We start from the raw sequence: 14,159 nt of genomic DNA, 5'->3' as shown, positions 1-14,159 counted from the left end.
CCTGGCATCATGCAGAAACATACAGGATATATAGATTAAGCCCCACAGGGTGTACAGTAGCAACTCCATCTGAAGCTCACCTTAGCTTTTCCTTCTAGAGCTCCAGTGCCGGCGTATATTTTACTAATGAAGTCTCCATTTATGGACCACATGGAACGGAAGACCTCCTGGAAGCGGGTGACCAGCTGCTGCTTATCTGCCAGACCGAGCGCTTCCAGCTGTTTGAACAGCATCTGAAAGGAGAAGAATGGGAGCACATGCTCTATGACTGAGTGTTGGTTATTTAGCAGTTAGGGAATAATGAGACTCTACAGCATGGGTCTTCAAACTGTGGCCCTCCAGATGTTGTGAAACTACATGTATCAGCATGCATTGCCACATTTTTCCTATAAGAGCATGCCAAAACTGTCAGGGCATGCTGGGACATGTAGTTCCACAACATCTGGAGGGCCACAGTTTGAAGACCCATGCTCTACAGGTTGTTTATACCCATTTGTTCATTAAATTTTACTTACAGAATATAGTGACACATGTGCAGCCGCCAAAAAGAGGAAATCTCCGCCTCTCTATAGGGAAAGGGATGTGAAGGAGGAAATCTCCGCTCTGTGTGGGGAAAGGGGATGTGAAGGAGGAAATCTCCACCTCTCTATAGGGAAAGGGATGTGAAGGAGGAAATCTCCGCTCTCTGTAGGGAAAGGGGATGTGAAGGAGGAAATCTCCACTCTCTGTAGGGAAAGGGATGTGAAGGAGGAAATCTCCGCTCTCTATAGGGAAAGCGGTGTGAAGGAGGAAATCTCCACTCTCTATAGGGAAAGGGGATGTGAAGGAGGAAATCTCCACTCTCTATAGGGAAAGGGGATGTGAAGGAGGAAATCTCCACTCTCTATAGGGAAAGGGGATGTGAAGGAGGAAATCTCCGCTCTCTGTAGGGAAAGGGGATGTGAAGGAGGAAATCTCCGCTCTCTGTAGGGAAAGGGGATGTGAAGGAGGAAATCTCCTCTCTCTATAGGGAAAGGGGATGTGAAGGAGGAAATCTCCACTCTCTATAGGGAAAGGGGATGTGAAGGAGGAAATCTCCACTCTCTATAGGGAAAGGGGATGTGAAGGAGGAAATCTTCACCTCTCTATAGGGAAAGGGATGTGAAGGAGGAAATCTCCGCTCTCTGTAGGGAAAGGGGATGTGAAGGAGGAAATCTCCGCTCTCTGTAGGGAAAGGGATGTGAAGGAGGAAATCTCCGCTCTCTATAGGGAAAGCGGTGTGAAGGAGGAAATCTCCGCTCTCTATAGGGAAAGGGGATGTGAAGGAGGAAATCTCCGCTCTGCGTGGGGAAAGGGATTTGAAGGAGGAAATCTCCGCTCTCTGTAGGGAAAGGGATGTGAAGGAGGAAATCTCTGCTCTCTATAGGGAAAGCGGTGTGAAGGAGGAAATCTCTGCTCTCTATAGGTAAAAGCAATGTGAAGGAGGAAATCTCTGCTCTCTATAGGTAAAAGCAATGTGAAGGAGGAAATCTCCGCTCTCTATTGGGAATGAGATGTGAAAGCAGAAAGAGAGGTATATATATATATATATATAGAAAGCACTTACCCCCTCGCAGAAAGGATTGGGGCCGGCACACGGTAGTAGGTGAAGAAAAAAAGGGTTTATTGCAATTACATCATTGCACAAAGAGATAGCTGCCGACCTGACAGCCGTTTCAACTGCATGTGAGCAGTTTTCATCAGAGGTCCCGTGCTCACATGCAGTTGAAACGGCTGTCAGGTCGGCAGCTGTCTCTTTGTGCAATGATGTAATTGCAATAAACCCTTTTTTTCTTCACCTACTACCGTGTGCCGGCTCCAATCCTTTCTGCGAGGGGGTAAGTGCTTTCTATTAACCACATTATGTGCCTGGCACCGGATCAGTTTTATCTTTAACCAGAGTGCCAACCTGAGAACCCAACTGTCATATATATATATATATATATATATATATATATATATATATATATATATATATATATATATATATATATATATATATATATATATATATATATATATATATTTTTTTTTTTTTTTTTTAAGAAACAAAAACCTAAATTAAAAATATACCATATCACTTTTACCAGGGCCGGTGTACGAGTGCAGAGCGCCATCCATATTTACATTGCTGCTTTGCCACAACTTCTACCTCGCATGTTTTTGGAAATATGGTTACGGTATAAACAATACCTGCTGCCTTTTTATTTAAAGACCATTTAAAGTGCTTTGTAAATAACACTAGCCACTTGCTATACATTATACGGATGAGAAAGCACAGCCTGCGGAAGACGAGCCAGCTGGACAGGAGCCCTGGCAGCAACATGACTATTAAACGCTGCTCAGTCAGTCTAATGTATATTGAATTGAGAAGGCTCATTCAATTAAGCACTTCCTTTACTTATCCTACATGCATATACTGTACATTCATCCCCATAAGCTTTAATTACCCACTGCCATGTAATAAGATTATCCAACATTAACCCTCCAGGAGAACCCAGCTCTCTCCCAACGCTCTGCAGCCACTGGCCATAACATTGACCATTTAAGATGCATGTAATCCAAAAACCATGTAAAGATGTGAAATTGGAAATGTCACTAAATGAAGTTACGTATTCCGGTTTCCTGCGTTTAACTTGTGTTGTGCCGGGGTTATTATAATTAATTTGTTAATTCCAGCAGACTGCACCTGTCACAGCTCATGCGGTTCTTTTTCCTACCTGAGGTGTTGATCTTTTGCTCTGATGCATCTAGCACAGTCTGGTCTGTACCTCAGTGCCGAGATACAGACCACAGTTTGCTAGGATTACCAAAGAAGAGAGCGGTACCTCAGGTAGGAAAGAGGACCTGCACAGGTTTTGGAAGGTGCAGGGTACTATAATAAACACTAATTATTATAATTATATGCATTTTTTACATTTGGTTGAAATCCCCATTTCACTTGCCAGTGGGTATATAGTCATACATCTCTGCAAACACTGCTATGCCACAATTTCTATCATGTATATTTAGTAAACAATCAAAAGTTCCCAGCTCTGGAGGACGGACTTCTGGAATGTAAGCACATAGAAGACATGGAAGAAAGCCAATCCTGGGGTGTCATTCTGGTAAGTGACACTGTGATGTTATTCTCACCTCTAACCCAAAGAACGCCTGGACACTGTTGGTCCTGTCCAGACAGTCCAAGCAGTTGGTCCTTATGCTGCCACTCTGCGTTCTAAGGATATAAAGAAAGAAATATTCTTACCTCCTGTATTCCGCCCAGAGTGGTTCCATGCGGACAGATAAACATACAATGCTGCCTGTAGGTCATATTACTATATAGAAGTAAAACCACTGGGGCTTACCATGTGGGATAACTCCATTAGTGTGATGTATTGTGTTGCGAGTCTGGAATCCAGACGACCTCAGAGTTTTTTTTAAAGGGTCATTTACAGCAAAACCATGCGCACATTTTCCCCAAAATCATTGTATATTTAAATAATGCCCTTATTTATCTACCGTTGCTTTTTATGGTATATATTATAGGCGTCATAATGCATTTATAGTACATACGTATTATCTATACAACACAAGCTAGTATAAATACTACAGACAAACAGATCAGACAAGCCCTCGTTGTGCAGATCACAGCGTAGTTATATCTCACACTGTACGTGGGCCGACCTGTGAACTCCGTCTTTGTCCATGTAGCAGAAGCCGCACTCCTGCAGGAAGCTGGACACTTTGGGCTTCAGGACAGTGAGGAGCTTCTCCGCTTTGCCTCCTCGCACCAACTGGTGATAGTCAAAATTCACCATCAGGATGTCGGACACGTGCTCCGAGGCTTTCAGGTGGCTCTGCAAAAGGGTAAAACATCTCCTATGTAACATCCATATCCCTACTTTAAGTTAAGATACACATCGCCAAAGAGGAGGGCCTGCGTTTCATTGGTCCACTTCTGCAGCGGTGTCCAATTATCTATGTAAGTTCTTTTCAGCAAACGTTCAGCATTTTGCAGCCGGGCGTACTCAACAGAATGCCAGAGAATGTCACGGTTTATAGAACTGTACCGTTTCACAATGCCGTAAGCCTCTGAGGGTCCGATTCAGACATGACTGCACGACGGCCAATTATCGATACACTGTGCATGCGTACAGTTCGCAGTACGCATGCGCAAGGCCATTTTGTGATGAAGTCCTGCAACTATTTCTATATGCACGCCATATGCAAGGTGAATGACAGGACGTAGGCCACTGGGGTTGGAAACCGGACGTTTAGCGAGAGTGCTAAGGAAAACACTGGGCGTGACGGAAAAAAAACGGGAAACCGCTATGCGTACCTAGGAAACGCTGGAAGTATCAGGGAAACGCTAAGTGTTCCTGAAAGTTATACGGGAGGGTGTGTGACATGAGCTTCAGGCCGGATTTGCCTTTCTCCATCGCCGAGTAAGCCCAGGGCCACACAGCACCTGCAATGACGATGGATTTTGGACATGTTCGCAGGGCTGCGTATGGATGTGAAGCCTTACACATACATTCGCACAGCGATGACATTAATTTGCAAGCCGTCTGAATCGGGACCTTAGTCAGAAAATATATCTATGGATGTGTTTACAATGAAAAAAGTTAGCGTTCCCCATTCTGGTGATGAATAATATACAGCGGGGGTCCAGAACCTAAGCCGCCATAAGCGCGGAGCCCTGCTGTATCAGTGCAGGAAAGAGGTCTACTCTCCATGACTTTAGATAGGAAGCACAATTATATGGCTAAAACAACATAAAACTAAAAACAATTAATGTGCTCTGAAGGTTCAAAATACAAAAAATGATTGTACACGTAGGATCAGTAACTCTGGGACTTCCAGAACCGCAGCCTGTACGGTCATCTGCTCACCTGGAAGGCTTTGCTGAGCAAGGTCTCCCCTTCCTTGGATCCAAGAAGATTTACCACCACTTGTCTGCCGTAAATTCTTTTGAGCGTTTGGAAATGCCTGCAACAGAAATAAAGGGGCTCTTACAGGGAAAGATACTGCAGTATCTAGAACAGAGGCCGCTACACTGGGAAGTTCCGGTGCATTACCTGTCAAAGGCTGGTGCGTTGGCTTCAAATCCTCTTGACATCCTGACACGGTGAGATCCAACCTTCAAAAGTAAGAGAAAAGTGACAGGTGATTGAAAACCCCTCCTGTACTTACAGTACCGCTAGGGAAGACACTTATTATACCTAAAGATAAAATCTCTCAGCTCTGACTCACCGAAGCAATGGAGAAGAGAGGGCAAATAAAGCCCAATGTAAGTAAAAAGCAAGTAGATACCATCTTCTTATAAGCGTAGCTACAGAGGAGCAATAACATCAAAATAATCTACATGACAAGTATGTTTTTGTACATGACTAAACGTTATTAAATTTTAGTTATTTCATAATATTCACAATTAGGTCTAGTTGTTCTGTATTTCTGGGGCAGATTTATCAAGACTGGAGAAGTGATAAAGTAAAAGGTGATATCGCAGCAGCCAATCAGCTGTCACGATACAGCCTGGGTTTGACAAATGACAGTTATGTGCCACATGGCTACTGCAATATCACCTTTTACTTTATCACTTCACCAGGCTTGATAAATCTGCCCCCTCAGTTCTCTCGTCCCTCTCAATGTTTAAGACATGGCCAAGCAGAATCTGTCTGGCACCCAAGTCACAAGTCCCCATTCTAAGGGAAAGTACTGTCGGTACTGTTGACAATTATGAAAAAAACTACTGGCTGGGATAATGACTGCGGGGCTGCGTTACAGCGCTCCCTGGAGGCAGATCCCTGTACTGTACTGTCGGTGATGCTGACTGTGTAGTACCCTAATCCGCACTTAGCTTTCATACCTTAGCCAGATAAGGTGGCGCTAACCCCTGTGTATTTTACATGAAGTGCACTGAATGGTCTCATGTAGGCGATGGACAGAAGTAATTTAGCTCTTTAGCGCTATGCCTGATTTACACAGAAGGATCAGTAACCCCTTAAGTAGGTTTCTGTACACGCAGGCACGACTAGTGTAGTTAAATCTTAAAGTCATCAGTCCATTATCAATGAGGAATGTATCAGGGAAGATCGGTTTTCCTTAGTGTGGTATAGAGGTCCGACATACGGAATCCCAAAAGTCATTAGCCTGACGTCGGGATCCTGACTGGCCGGACTCAGACAGCATGGTGAGCGAAACAAAGCCCCTTGCGGGCTTGCTGCGCTCGCCACGCTGCGGGCACGGTGGCTTGCTACGCTTGCCACCTATTCTATTCACCCTCTATGGGGGTCGTGTATCCAAAAGAGGGAGAATAGCAGGTGGCCGTCGGGAACCCGTCCGGCACCCGGTTTTCCTACACTTTCTCTGCCTTTTTACTTTATGGGGCCTCAGTCACGCCATCGGACGGCAGACAAGAGCTATTCTGATCTCCATGACGGATATAAACGGACAACGTACCTGCAAACCAGGCTGCTCCCAGAAGAGAGGAATAGACCCTCGGATTTGTATGAATGAAGACACGCAGTCATCCAGGTAAATCACCTGCAGGATCACAACAACAATATGTATCAGACCGTTACAAAACAACATTGGAGAAGCCACTTCCACTGGGAGATTGCACAGCGGTCAGTGATAAATGGATTTCATTCACAAAACTCATCTTATATTTATGCGAAGTCAACACCAAGTTCCACTACAGGTTTCCTGGATATGTCTGTAGTGTTCATTCTAGAACCCTGCACCTTTCAAATCCCATGCAGTTACTCTTTCCTGCCCGGGGTATCTCGCTCTCTGTTAGGGTGCTTAAAGCACAGCCTGATCTGTATTTCAGCACAAATACAGACCAGAGTATGTGGAGTGAGTCTGAAAATGAAAAGATCTAAGCTGGTAATACAACCATAATCGTCACTGGGTAACACTAGGAACCTCCGCAAAATCTGTATTATTAATTTAGAGTTTGGAAAACAAGCTGAACACAAATGTTACCACGCTGTTTATTCACTGATGCAACTCGGTGATTTGGGATGTAGTATCCACTAAAACAAAGATGGCAACGTGCAATGAGCAACTTATTCCAGATTTTTAGAATACACTTTGTTGTTCTGAGGCAGAACCGGATTGGGGGTCTAAAAGTGTTATAAAGTCTTCCTTACAAGTGACCAAGGAACTTATTCAGGGTCATTCGCAGCTAGGTGAACATTTAGTTTGCTGGGTGCGCACACCCGACATTGCGGCCGGGGGGGGGGGTGGGGGCGCAGAGGGGCAGGGGGTGCCGGGCAGCCCCATTACCATATGGGAACGCTCAGCGTTTCATGGGCTTTCTGCAGGTGCAGGGGGGGGGGGAGGGGGGGGAAGGGCCGGGGGTTTCCTTCCAAGCATGCCCGCCCATTTCCCATTGGGAACACACGCTGCGAGGAGGGGGTGGGCGGCCCAGCGTTTGCTGGACGGGGTTTGGTGGACTCGCAAGCCAGAATAACCCCCCCAAGTGCATATAATGTCCGATATCAGACAGACATACAAAGTACTTTGCCTCACCTGCTCGGTCTCCACAAAGTTGGCTACTTGTCCGTTATCATTTGTGCCGCGTACATTGAACCTGGTCCCAGCTCGCTCACAGCTGAGGCGGGAGATAATGCAGGCCTTAGCCTGCTTGTGAGCCGCATATATAGTCCGGATCTCTACTCCCCCGCACATAAGGCGAAGTAGCCATTCGTCGCAGTTCACTCCATAATGCTTCAGGTGTAAGTGCAGAGCCTGGTTCCTGGTGAGAGGGAACAAAGTTGGTGGTGATCATACAACTATCACTTGGCAAATATTATCCAAGATGACTTTTATGAGTGTCATTTCTAGGGTGCAGTTGTCGGGGCACAACATGCACCAAATAAAAGGTGATGGTCCGTAGATTGGTAGAAAAATGGAGAAACCGTCTATCTGACTGCAGTACATCACCATTGTGCTCTGGAATATGTGACAGTTGGTGAGCTCTCCCTGTGCACCTGCTGGGTGACCCGGGACATGACCTGCTGGGTGGACTAGAAACCGTGACAGTTACTAAGGAGGAGAAAAAGGGTAAAGGTGCCCACACACTACAGCGATTTATCGGTCGATAGTTCGGGCACTCGGGTGTTCTGGCATGTTCCAATGCTCGGGTATTGGGTGAATGGGTATGTTCGGAAGTTCAGCTGTTCAGGTATTGGGGCACTCGGGTGTGTTTGGGTGTTCGGGATTCCAGGCGGTCGATGAGGGGTGGGTGGCGTGCGGTAGACGGGGTGAGCAATGTGCGTGGGGGAGAGATGACGGCGCACACCTACATTTCAGTGGCATGCGCCGGCAGCGCAGCTCAGCCCTGAAATTTTCTGTGGATACCACCGAAGGGGTTCAAATCGTTCTGAAATCTTAAGACACATCTTTGTCAAAATGTACTCTCTGCACAAAAACTTTTATCCAGAACTGATGGGGAGGTCAAGGGAAATCTTAAGGCTCCCATACACTGGACCGATTTGGTCCAATATCGGTATCCATAGGTACTGCGGTCCCGTGCACATTGGACCCTGTGGTCGCACTGGTGGGACATCAAATGTCTCGCAACCAGACCCATCATTGGCACATTGCGGATGCTTTTTACCACCCGCGATGTGTCGGGGACGATCCGTAGGTGTGCCAGCAGTGAAGCACACACCTATGTGCAGCAGCAGGGTCCGGGCAGCGGGGTCGGAGTGGCGTCTGGGAGCTGGTAGCAGCATTTGACAGCGGGCAGGAAGCGGCTGGTGGATTTGAAAAAATATTTTGAAGAGACTGGCTGGACGCTGATTGGCTGACAGAATTGGCCGGCCAATCTTTTCAAAATATTTTTTCAGATCCAGTAGTCGTCCGGCAAATGACGCTACCAGCTCCCAGCCGCCACTCGGACTCCGCAGGTGCTGGGGAGCTCAAGGGTAAAACTGGTCCGACTTGTCCTTAGAACTAATCGACCCAGTGTATGGGGGCCTTAAAGTTCACAGATCTTTCAAGTGTGTGGGCACCTTAAGAGGTTCTGCCCAGCAAACCTTTGTCTAGTTGAAACCAGGCACATTTGCTACATTATTACAATATCTATTTATTTACCATCCACATTTTTTAAAGCGCTATAGAGTAAATTAACTTAAAGTAACAGAGAGATACCAACAGAGTTTACAATCTAGAAGCTACCATGTACTTAGAGGAGCCAGAGGGGTTGAACAGTTACATTGGAGACTATAGGGATTAAGGTACATAAAGCGTAGGTAGGCCCAAAACAATAATTAGAACAATGATGAGGATTTCCAGCAAGGGGCTTCAAAGGTCAACGGATATTAACACAGTTTCAGATGCAGGAAAATTCTTCCTTTCTAAAAATAAAGGACAGGCTCAGCAAGCATCTCACAAGGAACCGTGCCACCTGGGGGCTCTCCAGTCAATTATTCACAACTGCAAGTGACCCAATGTAAGTGGCAGCTCAGTGAATGTAGCTGCCTGTTAGGTCCGAGTCTTGTAACCACCAGCAGGCATATATCCACCAGCCGTATACTGCAGACAGGAACGTACAGAGCATCAACCTGGGCATAAGGATAGGGAAAGGGGATGGATGGAAAACCCACGCACAAGTTACACCTATTAAATGTGAAGTAGAATAGCTTCAGTGAACGTATCGGACAATGGTTCCACAATACACAAAAAAGTAATCAGTTTGTATGATACAGACTCATGTGGAGGTGCACCCCTGAGAGTAGAAAACGTACAGATTCAAAGAGAAAAAGAAAAAAGTACTCTCCTTTGTTTGGGGGCACGCTTGTCATAAAGAAAAAACTGTTTTGTAATGGTTGTAAAATTTTAAAACATAACTTTTAATATTTTAATCCTAAAAGGCTTTTAATGGACAAAAACACGAACAGACTACACAAAACATGACACCAAAAACCCTGGTCGGACCCTGGTCTTTGAATGCTGGAGTATCCAGGGTCTGACCCTGCTTTATACCCCATTTACACAGCACTTTGACCTGGGTCGGACCTGGGTCTGCACCATTTACACTGAACCTGGGTCAGCCCTGCCTTAAATAATATTTTATATATATATTTATAGAAAAATATATATATATATATATATATATATATATATATAAATATATAATATATAGAAATATAATATATATATATATATATATATATATATATATATATATATATATATATATATATATATATATATATATATATATATATATATATATATATATATATATATATATATATATATCAGGGCTGACCCAGGTTAAGTGTTTTTTTTTTTTTTTTTTTTTTAAGGTGCTGGGGGTGCCGGAGGGTACCTGTCCTGCCTGCTGTGCTTGGTGTACCTGGGGGTACCGGGGTGCTGGGGGGTGCAAGGGGTGCTGAAGGTACCTGTCCTGTCTGCGGTCGGATCTCAGCGGAGAAGATGATGTGCGCCGTTGCTGTACCACCCCCCCCCCCCCTCCCCGGCAGACGGTCCCTGCGGCGTGCGGCGTATGGAGTGTCAGTGGCGGGGGTCCCTCTGGCGCATGGGAACTAGTACTAGTTCCTATGCGCTGGAGGGACCGCCGATACTGACACTCCATACGCCGCAGGGACCGGCTGCCGGATGCGGGGGGGGTGATACAGCAGCGGCGCACATCATCTTCTCCGCTGAGATCCGACCGCAGGCAGGACAGGTACCCCCAGCACCCCTAGCACCCCCGTACCCCCAGCACAGCAGGCTGACAGGTACCCCCCTCTCCTCAGCAGCCGCAGGGACCCCCCTCCTCCCGCAGCAGCTGGGAACATCTTCCCCAGCGCTGCACGCTGTGGACCCGCTGCGGGTGCCTGCACCCGCAGCGGGACCATTTACACCGACATTTACACGGGTCCTATCCGTGTTCTACCCAGGTCAGGACCTGGGTAGAGGACCCGTGTAAATGGAAACGGATACCCCCCATTTACACCGCCGCGGATCCGGGTCTGACCCGCCGCTGACCCGGATTTTTCGGCGGTGTAAAAGGGGTATAAGTGGTTGAAAAACCACTTGGTGGACTCAGTTGAGTTCCTCCAGCAATATGTCGCTGGTATAAATTTCAGTTTACACTGCGCCGTCCGATGCCCATCCTGGGAGCTCACGGAGGATACAGAGCTTCCCGACACCAGGTAAGCAGTGCTAGCCACGCTTATTTCTAACCACATAGAGGGTGACAACCACAATAGAACTTACAGCCGTTTCCCCTCACCTCTGCTAAAGGTAGTGGTAATCACTTAACCACATTTAGATTAGCAATCTGTAGGAGCAACTCTGATTACATTTGCTCAAATTACTGTTTAACAACGCTGTCCTTAGCACTAGGACATCTGTGGTGGATTTTACAACACAACACAAGGGGCACATTTATATACGCCGTCTTTTGTGAAGCAAATACCGGTACTTATGTAATATCTGGGCTCCCGTTTTTCTTATGAGACCGCGTCCCCTTGCCACACTATATAAAATCAACTCCATGCGTAGTTGGATAGTAGGGGTATGAAAAAATGGGGTGCATTTAACATGGGAGCCCAGATAATACATAAGTACCCAAATACCCCTTTCCACCAATGCTTGAAGCAGTGGGATATGGTAGCTGCTGATCTTTTAGACCTAAGATGCATCTTTGCCCCCCCCCCCCCCCTTCCTTATTTCTCCTGCACAAACTCTATTTAGGAATACGCTCATCACTCCAAGGGGATTTGGCAGGACCCTGCTCTTACTATCAGACAACAGGGCACCATATACCCACACAATGGGGTTTATTCTAGTTCATTCTTTCTGACAAAATCCTTCTTAGATAGACAAAACCATGTGCACTGCAGGGGGCAGATGTAACATGTGCAAAGAGAATTAGATTTGGGTGAGTTATTTTGTTTCTGTGCAGGGAAAATACTGACTGCATGATTTTACACTGCAATATAGATCTCACTTTGAAGAAAAACCCCACCCAAATCTAATTCTCTCTGCACAAGTTACATCTGCCCCACCCGCAGTGCACATGGTTTTGTCCATCTAAGAAGGATTTTGTCAGAAAGAATGGACTAGAATAACCCCCAAAGTGACAGCAGATATCCCACCTAAAACCAAACGAACCTTTTGGTGAGTACCGCTCACTCCCCACCAATGTATGGACAATGGGAAGCAGCAGCCTACTAACCCACTAGGCATAAGTCGTCTCTTTTATGCACTCTACTTTAGCACTCTCTAAATTGTATTATTTCAATAGCACTCTTATCTCCTAAGGGGCTTCGGCTAGACCCTGCACTGATTGACTGTCAACAGGGCACCTTATCCCTGGGGAAGAGACAGCAGATGCTATACTTCTATAACCTTTAACTTCTTACATACAGGCCAATAACACAACCCACTCACTGTCTCGACACAGGACTAGGACTAGTCGGTTGACACAGCAGCAGTAGTTGTGTTCTTCTTACCTGTGGAGTTTCTATCCCCACCCACCCCCAATACTTTTTATCATCACCAAACTAAGTGGCTACCACTGCGTTTCCTGCCTGTCTGTAAAGTTTGGAGCTCTGTATCCGTCAAATTATTGACGCCCAACAAGAAAATTGATCTCCAATTGTGAATTTCAATATACACTATAAAATTGGTTGGATGTGACCGGATACAATAATTCTATCCATTTCGCTATCAGTGTCCATTACTAAATTACAGTGTATTAAACTGACCCACATTAGTGGTCATATACATTACAGAAATTTACACTGAAATTTATACCAGCGACATTTTGCTGGAGGAACTCAATTTAGTCCACCAAGTGGTTTTTCAACCACTTATTCATGTTTTGTGTAGTCTGTTCTTGTTTTTGTCAATTAAAAGCCTTTTAGGATTAAAATAATAAAAGTTATGTTTTAAAATTTACAACCATTACAAAAACAGTTTTTTCTTTATGACAAGCGTGCCCCCAACAAAGGAGAGTACTTTTTTCTTTTTCTCTTTGAATCAACCTGGAGATGTCCACAGATCCCTGGGTTGCATAAATAACACTAGACTCAAGACATTACCTTAGAACACTGTGGGGCAGATGTAAGCAAATTCAAATCAAAATTATCTGGTAATCCAACAGCCAGTTAGAGTGACACAAAGACCACTGACATACAGAAGTAGGAACAGCCCATAATAAAGACTAGGCAGACTTACTGGCTACAAGGAACTGCAATTACTTTAGACGAGGGGTGGCCAAACCTGTCCACAAAATCTACCAACAGTCCATGTGTCTCAGGCAACCTGTGGATCTATAGTAGGAATGAATGTAGCAGGTTTGACAATGTGACAGTTATACCCCCCTTTCACACCGCATCCTCGATCGGGTTATTGCCGGGTTGAGGTCATGCCAACCCGGGTCGAGAGGCGGTGTGCCAAAATTTATAATCTGGGTTGAGCAACCAGGCAATTCGACCTGGGCTGGGCAGGGTTAAATCCGGGTCACCCTTTGGCCTGATTCTGGTTCAGTTGCAAAAGCAATCTCCTTCTTTAATGGACAAAACCATGTGCACTGCAAGTGGGGCAGATGTAACATGTGCAGAGAGAGAGCATCTGTGTAATGCTCGACCCGGGTCTAATGTGAATGCGCCAGATCCCTGCGATCCCAGGTCCGATGCTGTATTGCAATCTGAAAGGGCTATTAGTAATGACTACAGCTTTGCACCAGCTAGGTGATCTGGGGAATGTGACAGTTAGTAATGACTACAGCTGTGCACCAGCTAGGTGATCTGGGGAATGTGACAGTTAGTAATGACTACAGCTGTGCCCCAGCTAGGTGATCTGGGGAATGTGACAGTTAGTAATGACTACAGCTGTGCCCCAGCTAGGTGATCTGGGGAATGTGACAGTTATTAATGACTACAGCTGTGCCCCAGCTAGGCGATCTGGGGAATGTGACAGTTAGTAATGACTACAGCTGTGCACCAGCTAGGCGATCTGGGGAATGTGACAGTTAGTAATGACTACAGCTGTGCACCAGCTAGGTGATCTGGGATTGTGACAGTTAGTAATGACTACAGCTGTGCACCAGCTAGGTGATCTGGGGAATGTGACAGTTAGTAATGACTACAGCTGTGCACCAGCTAGATGATCTGGGGAATGTGACA

General features: G+C 45.7%; 1 protein-coding gene across 6 annotated transcripts in view; it reads right to left on the bottom strand.

Moving 5' to 3' along the window:
- SYNJ1 (synaptojanin 1) overlaps positions 1–14,159 on the bottom strand; it is a 78,375-nt gene that overhangs the window by 44,626 nt on the left and 19,590 nt on the right. For all 6 annotated transcript variants that reach the window (XM_083171819.1, XM_083171822.1, XM_083171821.1 and 3 more), the window contains exons 5-11: positions 7,540–7,765; positions 6,463–6,546; positions 5,079–5,140; positions 4,893–4,989; positions 3,685–3,857; positions 3,154–3,235; positions 81–233 (exon numbers count right to left, since the gene is read on the bottom strand). In XM_083171819.1, coding sequence (XP_083027945.1) covers positions 81–233; positions 3,154–3,235; positions 3,685–3,857; positions 4,893–4,989; positions 5,079–5,140; positions 6,463–6,546; positions 7,540–7,765 — 877 coding nt within the window. The remainder of the gene's footprint in view (positions 1–80; positions 234–3,153; positions 3,236–3,684; positions 3,858–4,892; positions 4,990–5,078; positions 5,141–6,462; positions 6,547–7,539; positions 7,766–14,159) is intronic.

The sequence above is a fragment of the Crinia signifera genome, chromosome 2 (genome assembly GCF_055691185.1).
Source record: "Crinia signifera chromosome 2, ASM5569118v1, whole genome shotgun sequence".
NCBI classification, from domain to species: domain Eukaryota; kingdom Metazoa; phylum Chordata; class Amphibia; order Anura; family Myobatrachidae; genus Crinia; species Crinia signifera.
The sequence above is the reverse complement of the archived record's forward strand: the minus strand, read 5'-3'. Positions and strand labels throughout refer to the sequence as shown.